This window comes from Pantherophis guttatus, chromosome 8, assembly GCF_059756535.1.
Source record: "Pantherophis guttatus breed Tessera chromosome 8, ASM5975653v1, whole genome shotgun sequence".
Classification (NCBI taxonomy): Eukaryota; Metazoa; Chordata; class Lepidosauria; order Squamata; family Colubridae; genus Pantherophis; species Pantherophis guttatus.
The window spans coordinates 5,175,667-5,201,570 of record NC_142070.1 but is presented as its reverse complement, the minus strand read 5'-3'; the positions used below and the strand labels follow the sequence as shown (position 1 = coordinate 5,201,570).

Sequence of the window (25,904 nt, the reverse complement as noted above, 5' to 3'; positions counted from 1 at the left end):
AGCATTTTCTTAATACTTATGTTTATATTTTTAATCTACATATCTTGTGCATATTTACCTGCCTCCTACACCAGAAATTTGCAATAATGTCTAATGCCAAAATCGCCCTGAAGCTTAGCCTAAAAAAAGTTCAGCAACGTGTTTTGCAGTTTTATCTTAAAACGTAAAAGAACCTGCATATTTATTTTATGCTACAGAACTCTTTAGTACAATGCCTTTTTAAAAAAAAAAACCCTGCGCTACCTCATAAAGCTAAGGTTTGCACTTTGTTTATGATTACTAAATCTCATTTTATTACAGTTGTAGCAGAGCAGAATACAGATATTTCAACGATGCAGAATTGTATTGTAGTATGTAACTGTGCCCTCTTCTGCCTAATGCAGGAAAAACTTTATAACTCTATTAAATTAAATTTACACTTGAAGACCAAAGGAACTTTACTCACTAGTTTTACACTGAAAAAAGGACAATGTCTCCCATTAAGAACCCTAAACCAAGCATTAGACTCCAAAAATATCAGATATTCATACTTCAGAACTTGGTCTGGTCCACTATAGTTACTGAAGTTAGAAACTGTCTTAATTCCAATACTAAACCAACATTATTCCATGGCTAAAACCTGTTCCACTAACCAGGTTCATACTAACCAAATTGGCCATTGGAATAGAATAAAATGAAATAAGTAATGAAATGAGCCAGGTAACAGGTAAAAATTGCTGGAATATTACAGGTAGTCCTCGGCTTATGACCAGCCCAAAATTCCTCTTTCTTAAATGAGACATTTGTTAAGTGAGTTTTGTCCTGTTGTACGATATTCCCTGCCACAGTTGTTAAGTGAATCACTGCACTTGTTAGTAACACGGTTGTTAAGTGAGTCCGGCTTCCCCACTAATTTTGCTCGTCAGAAGGTCGCCAAAGCGGATCCCGTGACCTTGGGACATAGTAACGGTCGTAAGTATGAGTCAGTTGCCAAGCTCTCTGAATTTTGATCACGTGATGATGGGGATGCTGCAATGGTCGTAAGTGTGAAATCCAGACATCCGCCCCTTTTTCAATGTCATTGTAACTTGGACTGGTCAATAAATGAATAACGGTTGTAAGCCGAGGACTACCTGTACTTTTGGGCTCCATTAGAACCTGTGTCAAACCATTCTCAAAAAAAAAAAAAAGATAAAATGGGGGTCTACTAACATAATAGCGGAGTTGGAGGGGATCTTGTAGGTCATCTAGTCCAATCCCCCGCCCAAGAAGGAGACCTACACCATTTCTGACAGATGGAAGTCCAGTCTCTGCTTGAAAGCTTCCAATGATGAAGCTCCCACAACTTCTGAAGGCAACTTCTGCACGGGTTGATTGTTCAGAAAATTCCCGCTCATTTCCAGCTTGAATCTCTCCTTGATTGGTTTCCATCCGTTATTCCGTGATTGGCCTTCAGGTGCTTTGGAAATCTGCTTTACTAATCCGCTATGTTGCCATACAGCAGCCAATCAACAGATCCCATCTTAATGCATGTGCCAACATAATTTAAATCCAAGCTGCAGATTCAGAACCGCTACAGCTAACACTTTGGCTGTCACTTCTACACTTCTACAGAGGAACTATTGAGTCTGTCATCTGCACCTCCATAACTGTCTGGTTTGGCTCTGCAACCCAACAAGACAGACACAGACTTCGGAGGATCATTAGAACTGCAGAAAAAACAATGGCTACCAACCTGCCTTCCATTGAGGACCTGTATACTGCACGAGTCAAAAAGCGGGCTGTGACAATATCTACAGACCCCTCACATCCTGGACATAAACTGTTTCAACTCCTACCCTCAAAACAACACTATAGAGCACTGCGCACCAGAACAACTAGACACAAGAACAGTTTTTTCCCGAACGCCATCACTCTGCTAAACAAATCATTCCCTCAACACTGTCAAACTATTTATTAAGTCTGCACTACTATTAATCTTCTCATCATTCCCACCACCCATCTCCTTCCACTTACGACTGTATGACTGTAACTTTGTTGCTTGGATCCTTATGATTTACATTGATATTGTTTCCTGATTGCTTATTTGTACCTTATGACTATCATTAAGTGTTGTACCATATGATTCTTGATGAAAAAATCTTTTTTTTTTAATGTACACCAAGAGCGTATGCACCTAAGACAAATTCCTTGTGTGTCCAATCACACTTGACCAATAAAAAATTCTATTCTATTCTATTCTGTTCTGTTCTGTTCTGTTCTGTTCTGTTCTGTTCTGTTCTGTTCTGTTCTGTTCTGTTCTGTTCTGTTCTGTTCTATTCTATTCTATTCTATTCTATTCTATTCTATTCTATTCCATTCCATATTTTCTATTCTATTCTATTCTATTCTATTCTATTCTATTCTATTCTATTCTATTCTATTCTATTCTATTCTATTCTATTCTATATTCTCTTCATCATTATTTTCTAAAATTTAATTTAATGAACGGTCTTCTCGGATAAAGGCCCGGTCTCTGATAAAGACTACTCCTTGGAATACTTTTCATTAAAAGTTGCAAAATTTCTGCCTTTCTTTCTTTTTCTTTTCTTTTTTTTCCCTCCCTACTTTTCTCAGATTCCAAGAGATTAGTTCAGAGCCATTTTCCCTGGCGCTTGGGCATGAGTCACACAGCCACACATGTCACACAACCAGCAATATACCAAGTGCTCAAACAATGGATTTTATCGACGGTGGAAAGAATCCAGCTGTTTCCATCTCTCATGTTCAGGTCAGGCATCTTGACCGTAAAAAGACCATTATTTAAAATTTTTCAAGTTATGCGTGACAGAAGCGCCACGTGAGATATTCCAAATGTCACTCGTGTCCCTTCCATTTGGATGGGTGGGGGAGGGGGGGAATACGATCCTGAATTTTTTTTATATCGGAGATTAGAAAGGGTGCAGTGGCATCCAGTGGTCGTGTCGGAAACTGGACTCTCGTCGTTTCCACCGCGGAAAAGATTGCATTTGCAATAAAAAGCACGCTGGATTCGCTTCGGCGGTTTCGCTGAAATATGACACGCTCAAAACCCACTTTTTCCGCAGTTTTAATAATTAGGTACTTTGAACAAGTAATCTCTGGAGGTCTTCGCAAAGGCCCACAATCTTATATTATTACTCTGTCTCCAGGGTACGGGGAGATTATTTTGAAAACTTTTCTGTCGTGAGTAACCTCTCTCCACCCCCACGAGCAATGAAATACATCTTGAAGTATGTATTACTTAAATATTTATACTCCACCTTGCCTTATGAAAAGTTTAGGGCGGCTTGGAGAAAGGAAGAATCGTTAAACAAGCAAAACGTAACGGTTCTACTTATTTAAATAATACAAGCCCCTTTCAAGGGGACCATTAATCTTCCAAGTAAATTATTTAACAGCTCTGGTTTATTATCCAGTCTAGATAAGCAAAATTCTGCTCGTTGGTAAGTGAGTTCCCTGGAAGTGCATTTAAACGATTATAGACGCCCTGCCTTTGGCGAAAGTGAGATGGAGAACATTTTGGTTTTTCCAAGTGTTGGAAGAAATAAAATCCAGACAGATACCCAGATAGTATTTATGAAGTAAGAAGGAAAGCCTGGTGCACTTTTCACATCCTCTCTTCTCTTCTCTTCTTCTCCCCTCTTCTATTATCTTCTCCTCTCCCCTTCCCTCCCCTCTCCCCTCCTGTCTCTCTCTCTTCTCCTCTTCTCCTCCCCTCTTCCCTTCCCCTTCTCTCTCCCTCCTCTATCCTTCCGAGGTGGGTAAAATGAGGATCCAGATGGTTGGGGGCAAGAGGCTGACTCTGTAAACCGCTTAGAGACGGTTGTAAAAGCACTGTGAAGCGGTATAGGAGTCTAAATGCTACTTCTTGCAAAGGAAGAAAGGAGGGAGGGAGGCAGGGAAGGAAGGAAGGAAGGAAGGAAGGAAGGAAGGAAGGAAGGAAGGAAGGAAGGAAGGAAGGAAGGAAGGAAGGAAAGAAAGAAGGAGTAGTGGCCCAGTGGTTAGATTGCAGTATTGCAGGCTGACTCTGCCAACTGTTAGCAGTTTGATCCTGACCAGCTCAAGGTTGACTCAGCCTTCCATCCTTCCAAGGTGGGTAAAATGAGGACCCAGATTGTTGGGGTCAAAAGACTGACTCTGTAAATCGCTTAGAGAGGGCTGTGAAGCACTGTAAAGCGGTATATAAGTCTAAGTGCTATCATCATCTTTTAACGACCCCCATAATCCCTTGCAGGGTGGAGTCTGGGCAACTGAATGGAGCTGAATGTTTACTGGCCAGATGCCCTTCCTGTCACCAATGCGGTCACTAAATGACCAGTTGTAAGTCGAGGACTACTTGTATGTTGGACATGTTGCTTTAAATTACATGTTTTAAAGTTTATTGCTAATTGCATGTTTTTACAAAACAATAACTATCCACCATACTAAAAAGTTCTCAACAAGGTATCGTGCGTTTGGTCAACCTGTCTATTAAATTTATTCATCTATCTACTCGTTCGTCCATTTATTCCTGCACCTGGAATAAGAAAGAAGTGGAAAGTCTGTTCAAGAGCTTTAAAAACAATGTCTTGGGATCTCACTGATCTCTTCAAACAAGAGTTTTGACACCTGCTTCATAAAAAATTAATTACTCTGACATTTAGATGAATGGGAAATTTATCGGCAAGCCGCTTCCTCCCAACCCATCAAGTTCACTGGGTTGAAAAAGAAAAAAGAAAAGAAAAGAAAAGAAAGAGGAAGTGGCAATCTTGAACCCCATCCGTGATTAAAAACTCCGATAGAACTTCACTGGGCTTTACACTGAAGTAGTTAATTATTTACAAATGCTACCTTTAATAGCTTTGATTTTCTAAGCATTCCCTGAAAAGCCAGAACTACGATGATGGGATCCATTGATAGATGGCCCTTGTCTAAGGTACCATAACTAAATTGGACAATCCAGATGACTCAGCTATCCAAGGCTGACACCAATCACTGGAGGCAGATAAGAGACAGCGATGGATATCTCTTGCTGTCTCGTGAATATAATTTATTGTTCCCTGCCACACGGATTGACCTTGGGCACTTCCAACTCTTCAAACTCAAGGGTTAGAAGGATGGTCCCTTCCGTTTGTCAGCAGGAAGAAGCTCAGCAAACAGTGGTTAAATCTTGGCTTCCACATTGCATTATAATCTAAAAGCAAAGTTCTACAAGATGATGTACTGTTGGTATTTAACACCAGATAAGTTATCTAATTGGGCTTATTATCAGGGTATATCTTATTTTGGGGGAAACGGTACTAAAAAATTGGGGGAAAAAACAGAGAGAAAGAAAGAGAGAGAACAAACCAACCTTTTCTAATTGTCTACTGAAAATCCATTTTAGAGTTTACAATAATTCTAGAAGAAAGACTGTGGAAACAGCCAGTTCAATTCACTATTTTACAACTTTCAACTTAAAACCGCCTTTTCTTGGCATCTGCATCCATCCATCCATCCATCCATCTCTTTCTTTCTTTCTTTCTTTCTTTCTTTCTTTCTTTCTTTCTTTCTTTCTTTCTTTCTTTCTTTCTTTCTTTCTTTCTTTCTTTCTTTCTTTCTCCCTTTCTCCCTTTCTTTCTTTCTTTCTTTCTTTCTTTAATATATAAAATACAAAGAAAAGTAGAAATAAGAAATTAGGGGAAGGAAAAAAGAGAGGGGAAAAGAAAATGTGAGCTACAAGGAGAAAAAAAAAAGATGTTGACATCTGACTCTTTTCAGCAGAGAATAAGATAAAAACACTCCAGCCTCAATTTTTTGCTTTTACACATTAGTATATAACTAGCCATGACAAATCTATCTGATCAACAAAACCAAAGTCAAAGTTTCAGGTTGTTGTTTTTTTTTTTTCATCACAAGGACAAAATCCAAAAGTGATATCCATGCAAAAAACATGTATAAATATATTTCTCTCTTTGAATAAAATAACCAATTGAACCTGCCTTATCCTGCCTTATCGTCCTTCCTATGGAAATAGTATGCGTTTCTATTTGCACCTAATAATCTTTACGAACTTTCACCATTTTTATTAACAAGGTTCATTGTATTCTTTCAAATTCTTTGACCTTACTGGGGGGGGGGAGACACTCTTCCCCCCCACTTTTTTTTTTTTTTTTTTGAAGTCCTAATGTTTTCTTTAAACACCAGACATCCTGACTGTCACTTCAGAAAACATTGCAAGCCATTTCAGACTCTGGAATGTTCCACTTGGGAAAGAAAGAAGTCAGATCCATATGATTGATAAATAAAAGCCATTCAATTGTAGGAAGTTAGCACCCACCCCTCTCCTAGAAGAGTGAAATATTCTAGGAAATATTTAAAAGGCAGAATATTATACCTCCCTGGATGAGAAAAGGAGAAACTTTTTTAATAGCCCCAGAAAGACTGGGCCATCCTATCTATAAGACAAAAGGCTGGGCCAGCTTATCTACAAAACAAAAGACCATCACCCTCAGGCCATAATAGGATTAGCCCTCTACCCATCTCACCAAATGGCATGAAGACTGCATCACCCAGCAAGGTTCAATCAAGTCTGGGACTCAAAGACAACCTACAAAGTTGCCCCTGGATGGGGCCCATGGGACTCTGACAACCAATGCCCTTGCCACAAGAACAGGAAGCAAGTTCAAAGCCCAAGAGAGGGTATAAATATATCTCACTGTCCACTCCATGTGGTCAGCTACCCAGGACTTCAAACCATGTTGGTCCTGTCCACCATTAAACCATCTTTCCAAGCAGCCTCCATGTTTCCAGTGTCTTTCTCCCCACTTGGAACTGAACCCAGATGGACATTTCCTCCAACCCAATGCATCGAAAATTGCCTTCATAGATAAATTAAGACAATGTCAAATCTCAGGTATCTTCCGTTCTTATGTCTCATCATTTTTTAAAATCAAACTTTAAATCATATTTAGGATGCTTGAAACCTTCTGAAAGGTTTTTCTGCAATTTATTATCATTTACTAATAAATGATGTTGAATCTTCTCCAAATTTAAGAAGTATCCCTCTGTCTCCACTCTTCAATAATATAGTTATGGGCTGTTTCAAAAGTTCGTTACGAACACATTTGAAATAGCCAAAAGGATGAATATTACCTTCTAAAGTGAAAATACATAATCCGCTATTAATTTCAAATATGTCATATCAATATTGTTGAATTTGATTCTTGGCAACACGCTAGGAAATTGTACAAAGTGTTCTGGAGGCCTTTGTGTTGTGCCCTTCAAGACAGTAAACACCAATGCAAAACCATCAGTTGTGTTTGGCTAAACAATCTTTTATGGTTCAGATTTGGAGATATCTTCAATACCGTAAAGGGAAGTCTTTATATAGCAATGGCGATTATGTCACAAAACACTCTGTTTTCTGTGCCTGGAAATTTTAAGCGTGGTAATATATGTTTCAAAGATTTTGTTGTAACCACGGCCATAAAGATAGTAACTCAACAGCTGTGGAAAGCCCACGCAAGACATACTTTCTTAATAACTCACACACTGCCACACTTAACAAGCATCTATCTTTCCTGATGGATTTCACTACTTCTACCCACACATCAGCCAAGAGATTTCAACATTGATTCCAGCAGTTAAACAAAGAAGTAAATCGTGTCTCAAACTATGGGGGGCAAAGGAAATATTTTAACACTTTACCTGAGGTTTGCATCTTCCAATCTGTAGTTCTATTTCGATTTTATCCCATTATTTATAATATGTGTTGTATACCAGGGGGTCCCCTAAACCTGGCAACTTTAAGACTCGTGGACTTCAACTCCCAAAATTCCCCAGCCAGCCACATAGGATAACTTTCTTAATAGACGGTGGGTATGCAGTAAGCATAATATATCTTGACAGCAAAGTGAAACAAAGAGCTGGCTGGGGAATTCTGGGAGTTGAAGTCCACAAGTCTTAAAGTCGCCAGGTTTGGAGACCTCTGCTATATACAATGGTGCTGCGGGATAAAATAAATTATTGATCTTCTGGAGGGATAATTAAATAAAAAATGGCGAAAGCAATGTGCCCCTACCAAAGATGTATGATTAAAGATGTATCCTTTTCTACTAAGGAAATCACGGGGTTCACTCTGGTTCATCTTCCAAAACTCAAATGTCATTGAGGACCAAACTCCACAACACAGCTTCGACCGTTTCACACTTCAAAGGATTCCAAAAGTTGCATTCCCTACATTATTTTAATGGACCACCTTTGGGGACCACCAAGGGTGGATGCCATCAACCAAGCACGCGAGATAATTTCAACCATCCAGAGAGGAAGAGAGAAGAAAGGAAAGGTGGAGGATCACTTACGTTATTCATGTATTCGGTCAGCAAATCCTGCAAGGCCTGCCTCACCGCGTTGCATTCGGCCACAATTCTCTCCCGACGGTCGTCGCGGGTGCAAGACGAATCGGCCATGAGGGCGGCCCCACTGATGATGCTCTCCAATCTCTCTTCGAGGGAGGGCCGAAATCGGGCTTCGCTGAACGTCATGGGATCTAAAATGATCTTGTTCTGCGAAAAATCAAAGCGAGAAAGGGGAGTTTGTAAAAGCTACGACTGAGTAGCGCCAGGGGTTTGAAAGAGAAATAATTATTATTTATTGATACGGCTTATCAAACTTAGATGCTGCCCATCTCACCCAGAGCTGACTCCAGGCAGCTTACGTTTATCTGTCTGTCTGTCTGTCTGTCTGTCTGTCTGTCTGTCTGTCTGTCTGTCTATCTATCTATCTATCTATCTATCTATCTATCTATCTATCTATCTATGAAATTTATTTATTATTTATCTATTCTGTTTTTATTACAAGCAATTAAAACCAGATAAAACATTAACACAATTAAAATAATGAATATTAATACTCAAATTGACTTAGAAACTAACAATGAAGAAATGTAACTTTATTTATTTGCTTACTTACTTACTAACTTGCTTACTAACTTACTAATTTACTTACTTATTAACCTACTAATTTATTTACTTACTAACCTACTAATTTACTAACTTACTTACTTACTTACTTACTTAATTACTTTGTCGCCCAGCTATCCTACAAGGTGATTCTGGGCAGTTTACAGATTATAAAACAAGTAAAAAATAGTTAAAAGATTAAAGCCAGCAATTAAAATATAGCAGTGAACTTTAAAAACCTAATTATTTATTTACTTCAGCCAAATAATAGTTTTTTTTCTTCAAAAAGCAACTGGATTTTCTTGGGTTTGTTTGTTTGTTTGTTTTTTGAAAAAGTCTCGCTTCACATTCAAGAAGATTCTTCGGTTTTTCTTTTTTTTCAAAGGGGGAAAAAAAAACCCCAAGAAAGTCCAGTTGCCTTTTGAAAAAAAGCAATTATTTGGGTTAAGTAAATAAATAATTAGGTTTTTAAAGCAGCTTTGGGACAACCGTGACCTGGATGATTGGGAATCTCCATCGACGCTTATTTGTGTCTTGTTTATATATGGCATTTCGAAGCCAACTAGAACCTGATACTTTCCGCCATATTCCTGTAACTCAGTTATGTTCCTCCTATGTCCACAAAGGCAAAAAGATTTTAGGAAACGGTAATCCCCAATTCCTTGCTTTGGGGATGAGAATCTAAAACTTTCCAACAAAAGAATTCTACAGCAAAGTTTAAAAAACCAAATATAAACCAAGGTCAGTTACCCAGCATTTAGAAAGGATTAAATCTTCGTGGGCAGCAAAGGTACATTCTCGAAACCAGATTACCAGAATTGAACGCCACTTAAAAACAGATTAGACCTGATGTTGTTGCCCCTTAATCGCATTCATCTTTAGCTTGCCGTTGTGTAAGGCAACAAGAGTTATCCGGCCGCCGTTGAAGGAGCAGTGAGAAGTATGACATTACAGAGCAATAGAAAGCAATATTTGTTCTGGCGGGAAGGGAACCATTTCCTTGCTTGGCGCACTTTGGAGATCGCTCTATCATTGCATTAACGCCTCCTTCAGCCTCCTGCAATTTGATTTGAAGGGCGGGCGGTGAAGCAGAATCCACAATGACTTACCGTATTTTTCGGAGTGTAAGACGCTCCTACCTTTTTGGGTGAGGAAAAGAAGAAAAAGAAATCTGCCTCCGCCTCTGAGCAATTCTGCCTTGTTGCAGCAAACAGCAAACAGCCTGCTTTACTTTCATTTTCACTTTCAGCATAGATTGATTAGCACAAGGAGAAAAAAAAATCTGCTCCAGCAATTTACCTCTTTGCAGCAAGCAGCAGAGCCCTGCACAAAACAGCTGAGAGCAAATCAGCTGAGGGTCGGAAGGCCGATCCAATCAACGTGTGCTAATTAGGCTGTGCTGAAGCTGAAAGGAGCTGTTTTTTTCTTGCTGTTTGCTTGCAAGGAGGTAACTGCTGCGAGGCAGAGGCCAAAGGGTGGGGGCCAGTGGGTGGGCAGGGCTACATTTGGTGTATAAGACACACGTAAATTTTCACCCCCTTTTAGTTGGGAAAAAGGTGCCTCTTATACTCCGAAAAATACGGTATATGCTTCTTTTGCAGAATTGGTTATCTCAATGCCGTGTTACCAGCCCATCCTAGATTCTATACCACTCACAGTAGGTATCGGAAAAGCTCAAGCCCAGAATGACAGAAAACATTAAAAAAGGATCTTTAGCAGAGGTGGTATCCAGCCGGTTCGGACCGGTTCACCCAAACCAGTATGCCCCGGCTCTATGCCATTCTATTTAGGCACGTTTTTTAGGCCAGGCAGATACGTGGAAGCAGTGGTGAAATGTAAAATTTGTTACTACGAGTTCTGTGGGTGTGGCTTGGGGGGATAATGTTATATTTATATTTATATTTATATTTATATTTGTTTCCATTTCTATACCACCCTTCTCCAAACAGGACTCAGGGCAGTGAACAGCTAAAGTAAAAAACAGAACATACAAAATTTAAAAACAGTTTAAAATAATTAAATATTTTGGCCGTAAATTAAAACAACCCAATTTAAAATCAATTTAAAATTTAACTCAAGCCAGCCCAGCTAGTTGAAATAAATAGGTTTTCAGGGCCCGACGAAAAATCCGGAGGTCTGTTATTGTACGTATCTCTGGGGGGAGGTTGTTCCAGAGGGTGGGCGCCACCACAGAGAAGGCTCTCCCCCTGGGGGTCGCCAGCCGACGTTGTCTGGCGGACGGCACCCTGAGAAGGCCCACTCTGTGCGAGTGTACTGGCCGGTGGGAGGCTATTGGTGGCAGAAGGCGGTCTCATAAGTACCCCGGCCCTAAGCCATGGAGCGCTTTAAAGGTGGTCACCAACACCTTGAAGCGCACCAGGAAGACCACCGGGAGCCAGTGCAGCTCGCGCAGGAGAGGTGTCATATGGGAGCGCCTCGTCGCCCCCATAATCCCCCGTGCGGCCGCGTTCTGGACCAGCTGGAGCCTCCGGTACACCCCAGGGGGAGCCCCATGTAGAGAGCGTTGCAGTAGTCCAGGCGGGAAGTGACGAGTGCCTGAGTGACTGTGCATAGGGAGTCCCGATCTAGAAAGGGGCGCAACTGGCGTATCAGGCGAACCTGATAAAAAGCCCCCCTGGCCAGGGCCCTCAAATGATCTTCTAAAGACAGCCGTGCATCCAGGAGGACGCCCAAGTTACGAGCCCTCTCCGTGGGGGCAAGTGATTCGCCCCCAATAGCCAGCGATGGCGTCAGCTGGCTATATCGGGACGCTGGAAGCCACAGCCACTCGGTCTTTGAGGGGTTGAGTCGGAGCCTGTTTCTCCCCATCCAGGCCCGCACGGCCTCCAGGCACTGGGACATCACTTCAAGGGCATCGTTGGGGTGGCCTAGGGTGGAGATGTACAGCTGGGTGTCATCAGCGTACTGATGGAACTCCACCCTGAAGCCCCGGATGATCTCACCCAGCGGCTTTACATAAATGTTGAACAGAAGGGGCGAGAGGACCGACCCTTGTGGCACCCCACAAGCAAGGTGCCTCGGGGTTGACCGCTGCCCCCCTGTCAACACAGATTGCGACCCGTCAGAGAGGTAGGAGGAGAACCACCGCAGAACCACCACCCCCAATCCCGCCAACCGGTGCAACATGATACCGTGGTCGATGGTATCAAAAGCCGCTGAGAGGTCTAACAGGACCAGCATAGAGGAGCAACACCTATCCCGAGCCCTCCAGAAATCATCCACCAACGCAACCAATGCCGTTTCTGTGCTGTGCCCAGGCCGGAAGCCGGACTGGAGCGGGTCTAGATAGACAGCTTCATCCAGGTACCGGGGAAGCTGTTGCGCTACCACACTCTCAACAACCTTCGCAATGAAGCGAAGGTTGGAGACTGGACAATAGTTAGCCAAAACAGCCGGATCCAGAGAGGGCTTCTCGAGGAGGGGCCTCACAACCGCTTCTTTCAAAGCAGCCGGCAGGACCCCCTCACTCAAAGAAGCGTTAACCATCTTCTGGAGCCAGCCTCGTGTCACGTCCCGGGAAGCCAGTACCAACCAGGAGGGACACGGGTCCAATAAACAATTTCTGCAGGTTCGAATCTTACCAGGCTCAAGGTCGACTCAGCCTTCCATCCTTTCTAAGGTAGGTTAAATGAGGACCCAGTTTGTGGGGGCAATAAGATGACTTTGTATAAATATACAAAAGTATGAAGGCTATTGCTTAATGCATTGTAAGGCGCCCTGAGTCTCCGGAGAAGGGCGGCATATAAATCAAATTAAAAAATTTTTTTAAAAAAAATTAAAAAAAAAAACATGTGGTCGTGTTCTCACCGTCAGGAAATTTGGCCTTAGTTCTAAGTTGGATCTCTTTTTAATGATATATATATATATCATCAGGTCTTTGAAGACCTTCCTATTTCAGCAAGCCGGGCTGGCTTAAAATTTTAATGGGTTATTTTATGGGCAAAGGGTTTTAAATTTTGGGAAGCCAATTTAATTTAATTCTGTTTTAATTCATCTTCATTTTTATATTGTATGTATTTTAATCTTGGCTGTTCACCGCCCTGAGTCCTTCGGGAGAAGGGCGGTATACAAATTTAATAAACCTAAACCTAATCTAACCATAGCCGGTAAGATCATATATATATATATGATATGACTAATCTTAGTCTCCCAATGGGCAGCAGAGTGTTTGCTGGCTGCCAGGAAAAAAAAAGCCTAGAAACTAGTGGATTGTGATTTCACTGAACTTAGGCTGCATAAAAATCTTAATTTACGTAGAAAGAACCTGGCTAAAGAGAAATAGATACATACATACATACATACATACATACATACATACATACATACATACATACATTCATATATTGGCAGCTGTGTATATTTATTTTGGATGCTTTTATTGTTTTTAAAACGCCTTTGTGTTTGTTTGATGGTTTTTATACTTTTGGAATTGTAAGCTGCCCGTGGTCAATGAGTGAGACAGGCAGCTGTCGAAATAATATATATATATATATATTTCTGCCCTTCTTTTGAAGGTGTCTTTGCTTTGATATGCTGGTGGAGCCCACATATACTCAAAAGAAGAGAAGAAATTGTTGGATGCAACATCCACTAGATGTCGCTATAGCACAAGAAATAATCTTTCTAAATTCTCAAGCTCCATATGGAGCCCGAACCCCCCACCCTCTTGCTTCTGCGGTCTGGTTCCGAATGGCTCACAGCCCGGTAAATGGGCTGCGTACCAGGGTTTGGGGACCCCTGTTTTATCGGCTGCAAAAGTGCTCTTTCCACGGCCCATTGTAAACTTCAAAGGGTGATTAAATAGCCGGTCTCAAGTCAAGGATTACCTGTATTCAATGGTGGGATACAGCCGGTTCGGGCTGGTTCGGGAGAACTGGTTGTTAAATTGCTGGCTGGCTCTGCCCCTCCCTGCCCTGCCCCTTCCAGAAGTCCCCACGCGCCCTGTTTTGGCTCCCAGGTAAGTGCAGGGAGGCCTACTGGGGCCAAAATGGGGCACAGGGGGTGCGGTACCTCCCCCGGCGGCCTGTTTTTGCTCCCAGGAGGCTGCAGAGACACCTACTACGCCCAAAACAGGGGGCGGGGGTGGCACATACCCCCCGCAGTCCATTTTTGCTCCCAGGACACTGCAGGGAGGCCAAGTGCTGCTTGTCATATGCTCTCATAGAGAGGGGCTCCTCCAGGTGCCGTCAGCCAAACAATGTCGACTGGCGGCCCCCAGGGGGAGAGCCTTCTCTGTGGGGGCACCTACTATCTGGAACAAGCTCCCCCCGGAGATACGGAGGATCCCGGATCTGCGCACCTTCCGCCGCGCTCTAAAGACCTTTTTATTTCACCAGGCGGGCCTGGCCTGACTTTCTCCCTCTTTTTAAACAAATTTTAAACAATTTTAATATTTTAATATTTTCAATATCTTTTAATTTTCAAAGTTTAAATCTGTTTTAAATTGATTGGGGTTTTAATCTGTCTGGGACAAATTATTTAATTCGATTTTAGTTCTGTTTTTTAAATTTTGTATGTATGTATTTTATTGTTGGCTGTTCACCGCCCTGAGTCCTTCGGGAGAAGGGCGGTATACAAATTAAATAAAAGTTAAAGTTAAAGTCACACCCTCTGGCCACGCCCACCCAGCCAGTCATTACGGCAGAGAACTGGTTGTTAAATTATTATTATTATTATAATTTTATTTCTATACCGCCCTTCTCCTGCGGGACTCAGGGCGGTGTACAGCCAAGATAAAACATTGCATATAAAATTTAAAAACAATTTAAAAAACAATTAAATAATTTCAGCCCAAGATATTAAAAACAACCCAATTAAAACCAAATTCAATTAAAACTGAGAGGATGGGATCAAGCCAGCCCAGCTAGATGGAATAGGTGTGTTTTCAGGGCCCGACGAAAAGTCCGGAGGTCTGATATCGAGCGTATCTCAGGGGGTAGGTCATTCCAGAGGGTGGGTGCTGCCACAGAGAAGGCTCTCCCCCTGGGGGTCGCCAGCCGGCACTGTCTGGCCGACGGCACCCTGAGGAGGCCCTCTCTTTGCGAGTGAACCGGTCGGTGGGAGGCTATTGGCGGCAGAAGGCGGTCTCGCAGATAACCCGGCCCTAAGCCATGGAGCGCTTTAAAGGTGGTCACCAACACCTTGAAGCGCACCAGGAAGACCACCGGAAGCCAGTGCAGCTCACGCAGGAGAGGTGTCATATATGAGCGCCCCGTCGCTCCCATAATCCCCCGCGCGGCCGCATTCTGGACTAACTGTAGCCTCCGGGTGCACCCCAAGGGGAGCCCCATGTAGAGAGCATTGCAGTAGTCCAGGCAGGAAGTGACGAGTGCTTGAGTGACCGTGCGTAGGGATTAAATTATTTGAATCCCACCACTGCCTGTATTTAGGAAGGAGCTACAAGTAATCGGAGCAGCTACCACAAAAACGAAGAAGGCTCTGTTCTTTATTCTGTGCATTAGGGTTTGGGTTTTTTTCGTACTGTGGACAATGGGCTGTTTTGCTGTTCCAACTGCTCAAAGTGTAATGCCATTTCCTCCCTTAATGTTGCCCTCCGTTTTCAGTGCGGAAAACACAATTCTGCAGCTACGCAATTGGCCTGCATTAAAGCAGGCTCTAAGAGGCACCTGCTCTGCACTCCAGTGGTGAACCTTTTATTCCCGCAGAAACTTTTGTGGACTGCTGTGCGCTAAGCGACCTTGTCTCTGCAGCTCCCTCTTTAGTGTTCGCCCTGCTTGAAAGCTTTCTCGCTCTCTCCTTAGTGCTTTGTGGAAGCGGGCAGATGCTGCCACTTTTGACCAGATTTTAAATCCTTTTTCGAGATGATTGTTTGAGAAAGGAAGGAGCTTCATTCTGGTTGTCGTTTGTGGTTTGTTTAGAAACGAGGATTGGGTACAAGGAATCACAATCCCCGGGAGGAATTAATATATAAAATGTCCTTTACGTGGACAATCCCAAATTAAAGTCAAGACGATTGACTAATTTTTGATGGTAAAAACCAGGAATAAAAATGTTACAGAATATTAAACCCCGCATACGTAATACAGAGAGTCCTCGACTTGCAACAGTTTGTTTAGTGACCAAAGTAGCAATTCTCTTTGAATAAAAGTAAAAGTAAACAAGATCCACATTCTTCCATATCTAACTAATATCCTAGAAACAGGTCTTACATAAGTTTTTTTTTTTTTTAAAAAGGTAAATAAATCAAGAATGTTCTCTAAATCAAGGTTCTCCAACCTTGGCAACTTTATTGTTGCCAAACTGGCTGGGGAATGCTGGGAGTTGAAGTCCGCCAGGCTTAAAGTTGCCAAGGTTGGAGACCTCTGCTCTAAATTCAGAAAAGGACACATTATCAAATATTATATTTTGGCTTTCTATGTGGACTTAGACAGTGTTTCTTAACCTTGCCCACTTGAAGAGATGTGGACTTCAATTCCCAGAATTCACCACCCAGCAAGGCTGGCGAGGGAATTCTGGGAGTTGAAGTCCATACTTCTTTACGTTGCCACGGTTGAGAAAAACTGAACTTAAGGGACAGATCGCAGCATCTCACATTAATCCTTTCTACTAAAACAAAAGAAATGCCGAAGTAAAGGATTTATATTCAGCTCTCTAATCCAATTAGCATAATTAGATTTAATTGGGCAATCCATCCCCATGACAGCTTGAAACTAGGAAGCCAGGCTTACTATGACTCCGTGGAAAATCTAGCTGCAGGAGTGTGATTTCACTGAATTCCCAAACCATAAAAGTTTCTTGCTATTTTATTGGCTTCCAAATTAATTATCTGAGCACCAGACAATCTGCCTGTGCCCGAAAGAGCCGGTTTAACGAAGATTTTAGCCACAGCTTCATCCCCCCCCCCTTTTTTTTAATTTTAATTTGATTTATATGCCACCCTTCTCTGGAGACTCAGGGCGGCTTACAATGCGTTAAGCAATAGCCTTCATCCTTTTGTATATTTATACAAAGTCAGCTTATTGCCCCCACAAACTGGGTCCTCCTTTTACCTACCTTAGAAAGGATGGAAGGCTGAGTCAACCTTGAGCCTGGTGAGATTCGAACCTGCAGTAATTGCAGTAATTTGTTTAACGAAAGATATTTGGTCACTGATGAGGAGTGCATTATGCCCAGGAATATTCTGTCTAACTTCTCAGAGCCAGAAGAAAAAAATATATATTCAACTCTTCGAAGCTTTTTATTATGTTATTATCAATGAATGTTCCGCCTTATGTGCTTGTTTACTGAATTTAATCTTTGTCTATTATATTCTCACTTTTCCCCAAAAACATTCTAGTACTGTAACAGGTTTTTTTTTAATTCATTTGTTTTGTGCTTATTAGCCAGTGTGAAACCTCTGTGATAGAAAAAAGAGCAGATCGCTTTTGAAAATAATATATAAGTGAAAAGAAATATTTAAGAAACTATCGGTATTATTTGAGACCAAAGGTAACACGGTATTTAAAGATGTTAGATATCTAGACACAATGTCTTCCTTTTTCTCTCGTTTTAAAAATTTACACTTACTGTGGGGTTCTTGGTGGTCTCTGATCTCAGTTGTTTCCTCCAGATGTTTTATGTCCCAACTAGGTAACATCATCAGTTTTAAAAGGGAGTGGGGTTTGCTCTCAGTTTGGGGTTGGTGGGAGTATTGTTTTCTTCTTGCTGATTCCTTGATTAGGTTGTTGTTTACTGCTTATTTGTTTGTGTTGGTGGTTCCAACTCTAGACAAACTGAGTTGATAATTCCAACTCTAGAACTACTATCTCTAGAACTACCGATTCAGACAAACAATCACACAGAAAGCAATACCCCAATCAAGAGCTGAAGAAGCTTCTTGGATGAGAAGCGAAACGTCTTCAAAGAAGAAACAAGAAAATGCAGTTGCCTCTTGAAAAAGCACCTTTGGGACAACCAGGGCCTGGATGACTGAGAATCTCCATAGACATTTTCCTTTCCTTTCCTTTTTTCCTTTTTTCCTTTTTTCCTTTTTTCCTTTTTCCTTTCCTTTCCTTTCCTTTCCTTTCCTTTCCTTCCCTTCCCTTCCCTTCCTCTTTTCCTTTCCTTCTTTCTCCGGACTTTCTTTTTTTTCTTGGAAGACGTTTCGCTTCTCATCCAAGAAGCTTCTTCAGCTCTGATTACAGTCCATCAGCTCTGAAGAAGCTTCTTGGATGAGAAGCGAAAAGTCTTCCAGAAAAAACAGGAAGTCCAGTTGCCTCTTGAAAAAGCACCTTTGACCTGGATGATTGAGAATCTCCATAGACATTTTCCTTTCCTTTCCTTTCCTTTCCTTTCCTTTCCTTTCCTTTCCTTTCCTTTCCTTTCCTTTCCTTTCCTTTCCTTCTCTTTCCTTTCCTTTCCTTTCCTTCCCTTCCCTTCCCTTCCCTTCCCTTCTCTTCCTCTTTTCCTTTCCTTCTTTCCCCAGACTTTCTTTTTTTTCTTGGAAGACGTTTCGCTTCTCATCCAAGAAGCTTCTTCAGCTCTGATTAAAGTCCATCAGCTCTGAAGAAGCTTCTTGGATGACAGAGAATCTCCATAGACATATCCCAATCAAGGAACCAACACAAACATTCTCACCCATACTGACAGGAGAAGCCACTAGTATCTAAACAGAGAGCACACCTCACTCCCTACTAACTCTGACGGTGTTACCTAGTTTGGTAATGGAATGTCTGCAGCAAAAGCTCAGAGAGAGCACCAAGGACCCCGCACAGTTCAACCCTGAGCTACAAATGTTCTCTTCAATTGAAAGTCACACTTACATCAAACTCATTCAGGGCTGCAGCGAGCTCCCCAATCCCAGTGTGACCCTTGTTCTCGTCGGTGGGCGAGGTGGCCTGAGCTGCGTTGGAAATTCCAGCAATGGCTTCCTGGACTTGTTTGAAGACATAGTCCCTGTTGGCTCTGGTGGCTGCGACGTCCGGGTGGCGGAGGAAAGCTTGTGAAGCAGTGTAGAGCATTGTTGCGTTTTTCTTCAAGGCACCACGAGCTGCAGCCATTTCATCTCTACAGTGGGGATCCTTTAGCTCCTGTTTGAAAGAGCAACAGAAAAATGAAAACAAGAACAACAAGGGCTGCCAACCTGCCCCCCATTGAGGGCCTCCTGTATACTGCACAGAGTCAAAAAGAGGGGTGTGAAAATATCTACAGACCCCTCACATCCTGGATATAAACTGTTTCAACTTCTACCCTCAAAATCACGCTATAGGGCAGTGATGGCTAACCTTTTTGCCATCGCGTGCCAAAAGCGATGGGAGTGCAGGGGGGGGTCGCATGCGTCTGTGCCCACACCCATTAATTCTATGCACCCCGTTTCCTGCGCTCCCACCGCTTTTGGCACGCGATGGCATGTTGGGCCCAGTAGCGGGGGTGGGGAAGGCCGTTTTCACCCTCCCCAGGCTCCTAGAGAAGCTCTGGAACCTGGGGGGAGCAAATAACGGGCCTTCCGGTCCCACCGGAAGTCGGCAAACAGGCCATTTCCTGCCTCCAGAGGCCTCTGGGGGGTGGGGAAGGCTGTTTTCACCCTCCACAGCCTCTTGGGGAGAGCAAAAAGTGGCCCTTCCCCCCCCAGGCCCTCCGGAGGCAGGAAACAGCCTGTTTCCCTACTTCCGATGGGCCCAGAAGGCCCGAAAATCAACTGGCTGGCATATGCATGCACGCCGTAGCTGAGTTCACGTGCCCACCAATACGGCTCCACATGCCACCTGTGGCACATGTGCCATAGATTCACCATCACGGTTATAGGCTCTGCACACCAGAACAACAAGACACAAGGACAGGTTTTTCCCGAATGCCATCACTCTGCTTAACAACTAATTCCCACAACACTGTCACACTATTTACTAAGACTGTATTACTATTCTTCTTCTCATCCTTCCTATTACCTAACTCCTTTTCTACTTATGACTATAACTTGATTGCTTGCATCTTTACGATTTATATTGTTTTATTTAGTTTCCTAGTATGATTTATGTTGATTGCTTATTTAGTATCCTATGACTATCACTAAGTGTTGTATCTTATGATTCATGATGAAGGTATTTTTTTATGTACACTGAGAGCTTATGCACCAAAGACAAATTTCTTGTGTGTCCAATCATACTTGGCCAATAAGGAATTTTAGAATTCTAGAAAATGAAAAATGCACTCAATCACACACAGAGTCTATATAATATCTATTAAATCAGTGCCTCGGCAGAGAAGCCAATTGTTATCCATAAGTACAAGGGAGCCTCCGAGCCCTTCCAAACTTCTCCATCCATCATGGATGAACCAGACCTAAAAAGGTGGATAAAGATGCTCAGATATCTCGAAATACAAAGGTATACATGCCACCTGGAATGAAAAAGATAAGTAACGAGGAAGGTGAATTAACTCTGTTCCAAATCTTAAGCAATGTACAGCAGGGAAAGTGGCTCAAGGATCATCTATCATCCCTAAACAATACTGTCTGTCTATCTGTTTCTCTTCTCTTCTCTTCTCTTCTCTTCTCTTCTCTTCTCTTCTCTTCTCTTCTCTTCTCTTCTCTTCTCTTCTCTCTTCTCTTCTCTCCTCTCCTCTCCTCTCCTCTCCCCTCCCCTCCCTCCTCTCTTCTCCTATCTATCTATCTATCTATCTATCTATCTATCTATCTATCTATTTTTTTGTCTGTCTGTCTTATGTCAGAGTATATTCATCAACTGGAATAGGACATGGTAACAAGGTCAGCCAATGTATAGGCATAGCAACTGTCAGCCAATGAGGGCTGTTTGGGAGCTGAGACAGTCTGGAGCCAGGGTGTGTCTTAGTCTGCAGCTTCTGAGTCTGTGCAGAGAAACTGAAACTAGTCTCCTCTGCTGAAATGAAACTAACTGTTCTCTCCTGCCTTGTGTTTTGCTTGTAACTGCTACTACGTTGAAGAAGAATCTATATTGGTATTGTACATTTATCTTCATGCATTATTATGTATATAAAGAAGTTAATGAATCCTACTGCATCAGTCTGCCTGTGTGTGCTTGATTTTTGCAACAAACTCTGACATTATATTGATCCAATCTCACAACAGGGATTCTGGGCAGCCTACAAAGATCAACAATTAAAACAATAACCCATTGTCCCCTGGGTAAATAAAACATAATAATAATAATAATAATAATAATAATAATAATAATAATAATAATAATAATAATAATAATAATAATAATAATACCACCACCATATCAAAACAGGGCTGCTTTAAGCACATATCCAAATGTCTGGGGGAACTGAGGAAACCCGGGGTCATTCTACAGATTATGTAGGATGCCCCTTTCTGTACGCCCACCTGTTGTCTTCTAGCAGCTACGTAATTAAGCTTCACCATCTCCTTTCCAAATTCTTTGAAGCGGTTTGCAAGGTCTTGTTCATTGGTGGCATTCTTCACGGCTTCTAACGCTTCCTCTACCTGGAGAGGAAGATAGAAAGTTGAGAGTGCAGTCTATGATTTAATAATAATAATAATAATAATAATAATAATAATAATAATAATAATAACAACAACAACAACAACAACAACAACAACAACAACAACAACAACAGGGTTGGAAATGATATAGGGTTTCCTGCCTGAGCAGGGGGTTGGACTAGATGACCTCCAAGGTCCCTTCCAACTCTGTCATTCTTATTCTTATTCTAACCATTCATTGCAAGGCTATAGTGAGAAATCACTATCTCAAACACTGGGAGATTGCAAATTAGTTCCAATACTCTTGACTTTCTTTTTTTCATGTCAATGACAGTAGTAGATATATAGGGTGGTTTCCATGTGAAAAATAAATTAATCTGTTTTTTGTAGCTCTCTGAAGTATCAGCAGGAGTCTGTACCACAACGTGTATTCAAGTTATATGTGTTTTATAATATGGACATTGCAAAGACAAGCAAGCAAGACAAGCTACCTCAGCTATGCAATGGTTTCCTATCCATTTCTAGCAACAGAATCTACAACTGAAGCAACTCAAAATAAAGTTCCCGCAGGAAAATAAAAAAACTATTATTAACCTTTAATTTTTGGCATGTGTGTTTTTACCCCTTGCTTCAAATGTATTTTCTCCCTAAAAAAAAAAGATGTTAAATGACAGGCAGGCAAAACTATCTATCCAACCTTCTTCAACCTTCCGTTTCAAAAGAAAAGCAACTCTTGATATTATTAGTGTAAAAAAAAAAAAAAAAAAGGTAATGATTAACTGTCACAGCAAAATATATCTCAGGGCGATATATATCAAAAGCTGGCGATAATACAGCAATTAAAATGCCAATTGCAATCTGTCTGCAATCTGAGAGGGAAACATTGCTGTGTGTGGAAGGAACAGGGGCTTGTCTCATTTCGTAAAATAACGCAAATGCATTGCAATGAAAGTTGAAGATAAAATATTTGGGGAGTCCGGTGTCCCTGGGTGCCGTGTTTCTATAAGAAGACCGTCTAAAACAGGGCTCCTTAAACTTGGCAGCTTTAAGACTTGTGGACTTCAACTCCACGAAAATGGTCTATGGTATACTATTCCCACAATCAGACAGACGGATAGATTTCAGTGACTGCTGACTCCTGGCATCTGCCTGGACGGGTCCTTGCAGATTTTTAGGCAATATTTTTAGGGAAGGGTTTGGCACTGCCTTCCTCAATCTCCTAGTTACTGGCTTGGTGCCTTAGCCAGTACATTAAACAGGATCAAGGAAGGAAGGAAGGAAGGAAGGAAGGAAGGAAGGAAGGAAGGAAGGAAGGAAGGAAGGAAGGAAGGAAGGAAGGAAGGAAGGAAGGAAGGAAGGAAGGAAGGAAGGAAGGAAAAATAATTAAACAAAGGAGGGAAGGAAGGAGGAAGGAAAATAAACAAGGGAGGGAGAGAGAGAGGGAGGGAGGGAAGGAAGGAAGGAAGGAAGGAAGGAATTTAGCCTGCCATGATATCTTGACAAATCAGATTAAGTTATGCTACTTAACCTGTTGTTTTCTTGTGCTTACGGCTATCACTTTGCAAACTATTCAAGCATGTTTCCAGATAGCAATGACAACAGGGCCCAAAACTCCCTGGATTTTCCATTTCCCCCCCCCCTTCTTTTTTTTTTTTTTTTTTTTTGGGAAGATGAGAACGTTTTACTTCCTTCATTTTGATGCATCGTGCCCAGAGATTTCTCCAAGATTCACTAGCAAATAATAATATAAACGATGCTGAAAAACAAAGTCATTTGTTAAGACACGGTTTCACCCAGTAGAATTCCTGGGGAATTGGTATTTATCTATGATTTATCTTTGTGGCATGGTAGGTAGGTAATTCATTAATCACAGGTTGCCATTTTTCCAGGATAGCTAGCCTCCTCCTATCATTATGTTGTGGAGGCACAGTGGTTTGAATGCAGTATTGCAGGCTAACTCCGCCCACTGCCAGGAGTTCGATCCTGACCGGCTCCAGGTTGACTCAGCCTTCCGTCCTTCCGAGGTGGGTCAAATGAGGAGCCAGATTGTTGGGGGCCAGAGGCTGACCCTGTAAACTCCTCAGAGACTGCTGTAAAGCACTGTGAAGCGGTATATAAGTCTAAGTGCTATTAAAAAGGGGACATGGTTATCATGACTTTCTGTCCCACAATGAGCAATAAGCCGGACTATATGACCACAAAGGTCTCCATGAATCTGAATCTCCACGTTTTTCAAGCAGTCCCACGTCATCCTTAGTCTCTTCTTACATCATCCTTAGTGAAGCGTGCAAACCAGCATCTGCATTTCCTGCGTTGGATGAGGAGAGCACATCTTTCTCCTTCTGTACTGGCCACTTTTTACAGAGGCAGGATTGTGAGTGTTTCAACAAACTGCATCCCTTTTTGGGTTTGGTGGCAGCAGTGCCTCAGATAGAAAGCCCATAAGGAGAGTGGTGAGGACAGTGGAGATTATAGGAAGCTCGCTTCCCGTTATTCAGGATACTGGTTATAAGCACTATGTAAGAGCTTGAAGCTTTGTTAGAGACCCCCATACACCCACTTCATGGTCTGTTTCTGTTGCTCCCCTCTGGGTTTCAAAGTATTTCTAGCAGGACTACCAGCTTTGTTCCCTATGACATCCGTCTGGTAAACTTGCAAGATTTGTTTTTTTCTCGCCATGTACATCCGAACTACACTATGTTGTCTCTCTGAATATTCAAAGTGACAATAAAATTATTGTTTTATTCTAAGTCCTTGGTCTACAACAAATAGTTCATCCTAAAAAGACAGACAGTGATTTACTCCGCTGGTTCAATCCAAATGCCTTTTGAAGTCATTAAAATACGAGCCTTCCTGGCAGTGCCAACCCTAACCCTCAGACCACTGGACTCCTGGCACATCAATCCAATCATTTCTGGAATGGTGATTATGAGATGGTTGGTAAAAGGTAAAGGTAAAGGTTCCCCTCGCACATATGTGCTAGTCGTTCCCGACTCTAGGGGGCGGTGATCATCTCCGTTTCAAAGCCAAAGAGCCAGCGCTGTCCGAAGACATCTCCATGGTCATGTGGCCAGCATGACTAAACGCTAAAGGCGCATGGAACGCTGTTACCTTCCCACCCTATTTTTCTATTTGCATTTTTATACCTGCTTTCGAACTGCTAGGTTGGCAGAAGCTGGGACAAGTAATGGGAGCTCACCCCGTTACGCGGCCCTAGGGATTCGAACTGCTGAACTGCCGACCTTTCGATTGACAAGCTCAGGATCTTAGCCACTGAGCCCCCGTGCCCCTGAGATAGTTGGAAGACATCTAAATGATCTACTGAAATCTGTGGGAGAAATCCAAAGTTATTCGGTGGGAGGAGATGAGACCCTTGTCTCAGGCCTGATCCCAAGTTGGCATGAGAAGCGAACAGAAGGAGGTTTTTTTTTTTTTTAAATTTCTATGAAGAATCTTGTTTCCAATTTATTTCTTTATTATTTTATTAAACAAATTTGTACGGACGCTAACTCAGGCACAGCTGACTCCAAGTGGCTCGCAACATTAAAATCCACAATATAAGAACCATAAAATGCACCCACGGCAGGAGCAACACAATCAAACCAATTGATTATTATACAATTAGTTGTAATTAAGCCGAAAGGTAATGGACCACCGCAGGACAGTAATGTCTTCCCACGGAAAACTATCCACAGCCAAACTTATAACGCAACAGCCACAGCTATATATACAGTGGTTTAAGATACCCTCAGCCTGAATCAACAGATAAAAATGTTTCATATTTTAAAACACCAGAATAAATAAATACTAATCCTCAGGAGATCCTCTCGATAGGAGCTAGGATTTGCAATGGTTTTCTCAGGGAATATTGCGCCAATATTAGTGCTCTGCATTTTTCTGTCAATATTGAACAAGACCATAAAATTGTTCCAATATTTTTTTTCAGTTGGTACCAAGGCTTTAAGCAATTGTATTTCTTCAACAGAAATATGGAAGTGTTTTATTATTGCATTTTACCAGAATGCAAAACAGATTGGGTTGCATGAGGGTAAATTGAATTTGGAAAATATCTAAAACATGCTTGTAATTAGAAGACTGGTGCAGTTAATAGTGAGCAAGTCAAGATTTTTTATTTTTTTTTTAAGGATTTAATTTTAACTAGAAAAGTTCCTGGGTTGGTCTGCAAACACCAATGAAAAAATACTTTTCATCATCTCATGCTGTTATAAGATTTTACAAGCAGTCTGCCTGTTTTAAGCGCTAAAGCTAATGTTAGAAAACTAACAGTGCTTGTAATTCATGGGGAATTACAGAATGTAACTAATTGAACAGCATTAATGTTTTAGAATCAGTCTGCTCTCAGCTCTACCCCTGCAGCAATATTGAATCAACAGATCAAATAATTGTGAATTACTGTTTATAAGCAGTTTACAGATGAAATGAGAATCATAAGCTAGAATTCAGTTGGGGAACAATTAACAGTAGATTAAAAAAAAGAAGAAGAATGGATTGCACTTGGAAATTAATTTTAATATAAAACC

General features: G+C 41.8%; 1 protein-coding gene across 8 annotated transcripts in view; it reads right to left on the bottom strand.

Moving 5' to 3' along the window:
• CTNNA2 (catenin alpha 2) overlaps positions 1-25,904 on the bottom strand; it is a 575,368-nt gene that overhangs the window by 390,598 nt on the left and 158,866 nt on the right. For all 8 annotated transcript variants that reach the window (XM_087874837.1, XM_087874835.1, XM_087874839.1 and 5 more), the window contains exons 5-7: positions 21,244-21,363; positions 18,704-18,970; positions 8,322-8,525 (exon numbers count right to left, since the gene is read on the bottom strand). In XM_087874837.1, the coding sequence (XP_087730963.1) occupies positions 8,322-8,525; positions 18,704-18,970; positions 21,244-21,363 (591 nt within the window). The remainder of the gene's footprint in view (positions 1-8,321; positions 8,526-18,703; positions 18,971-21,243; positions 21,364-25,904) is intronic.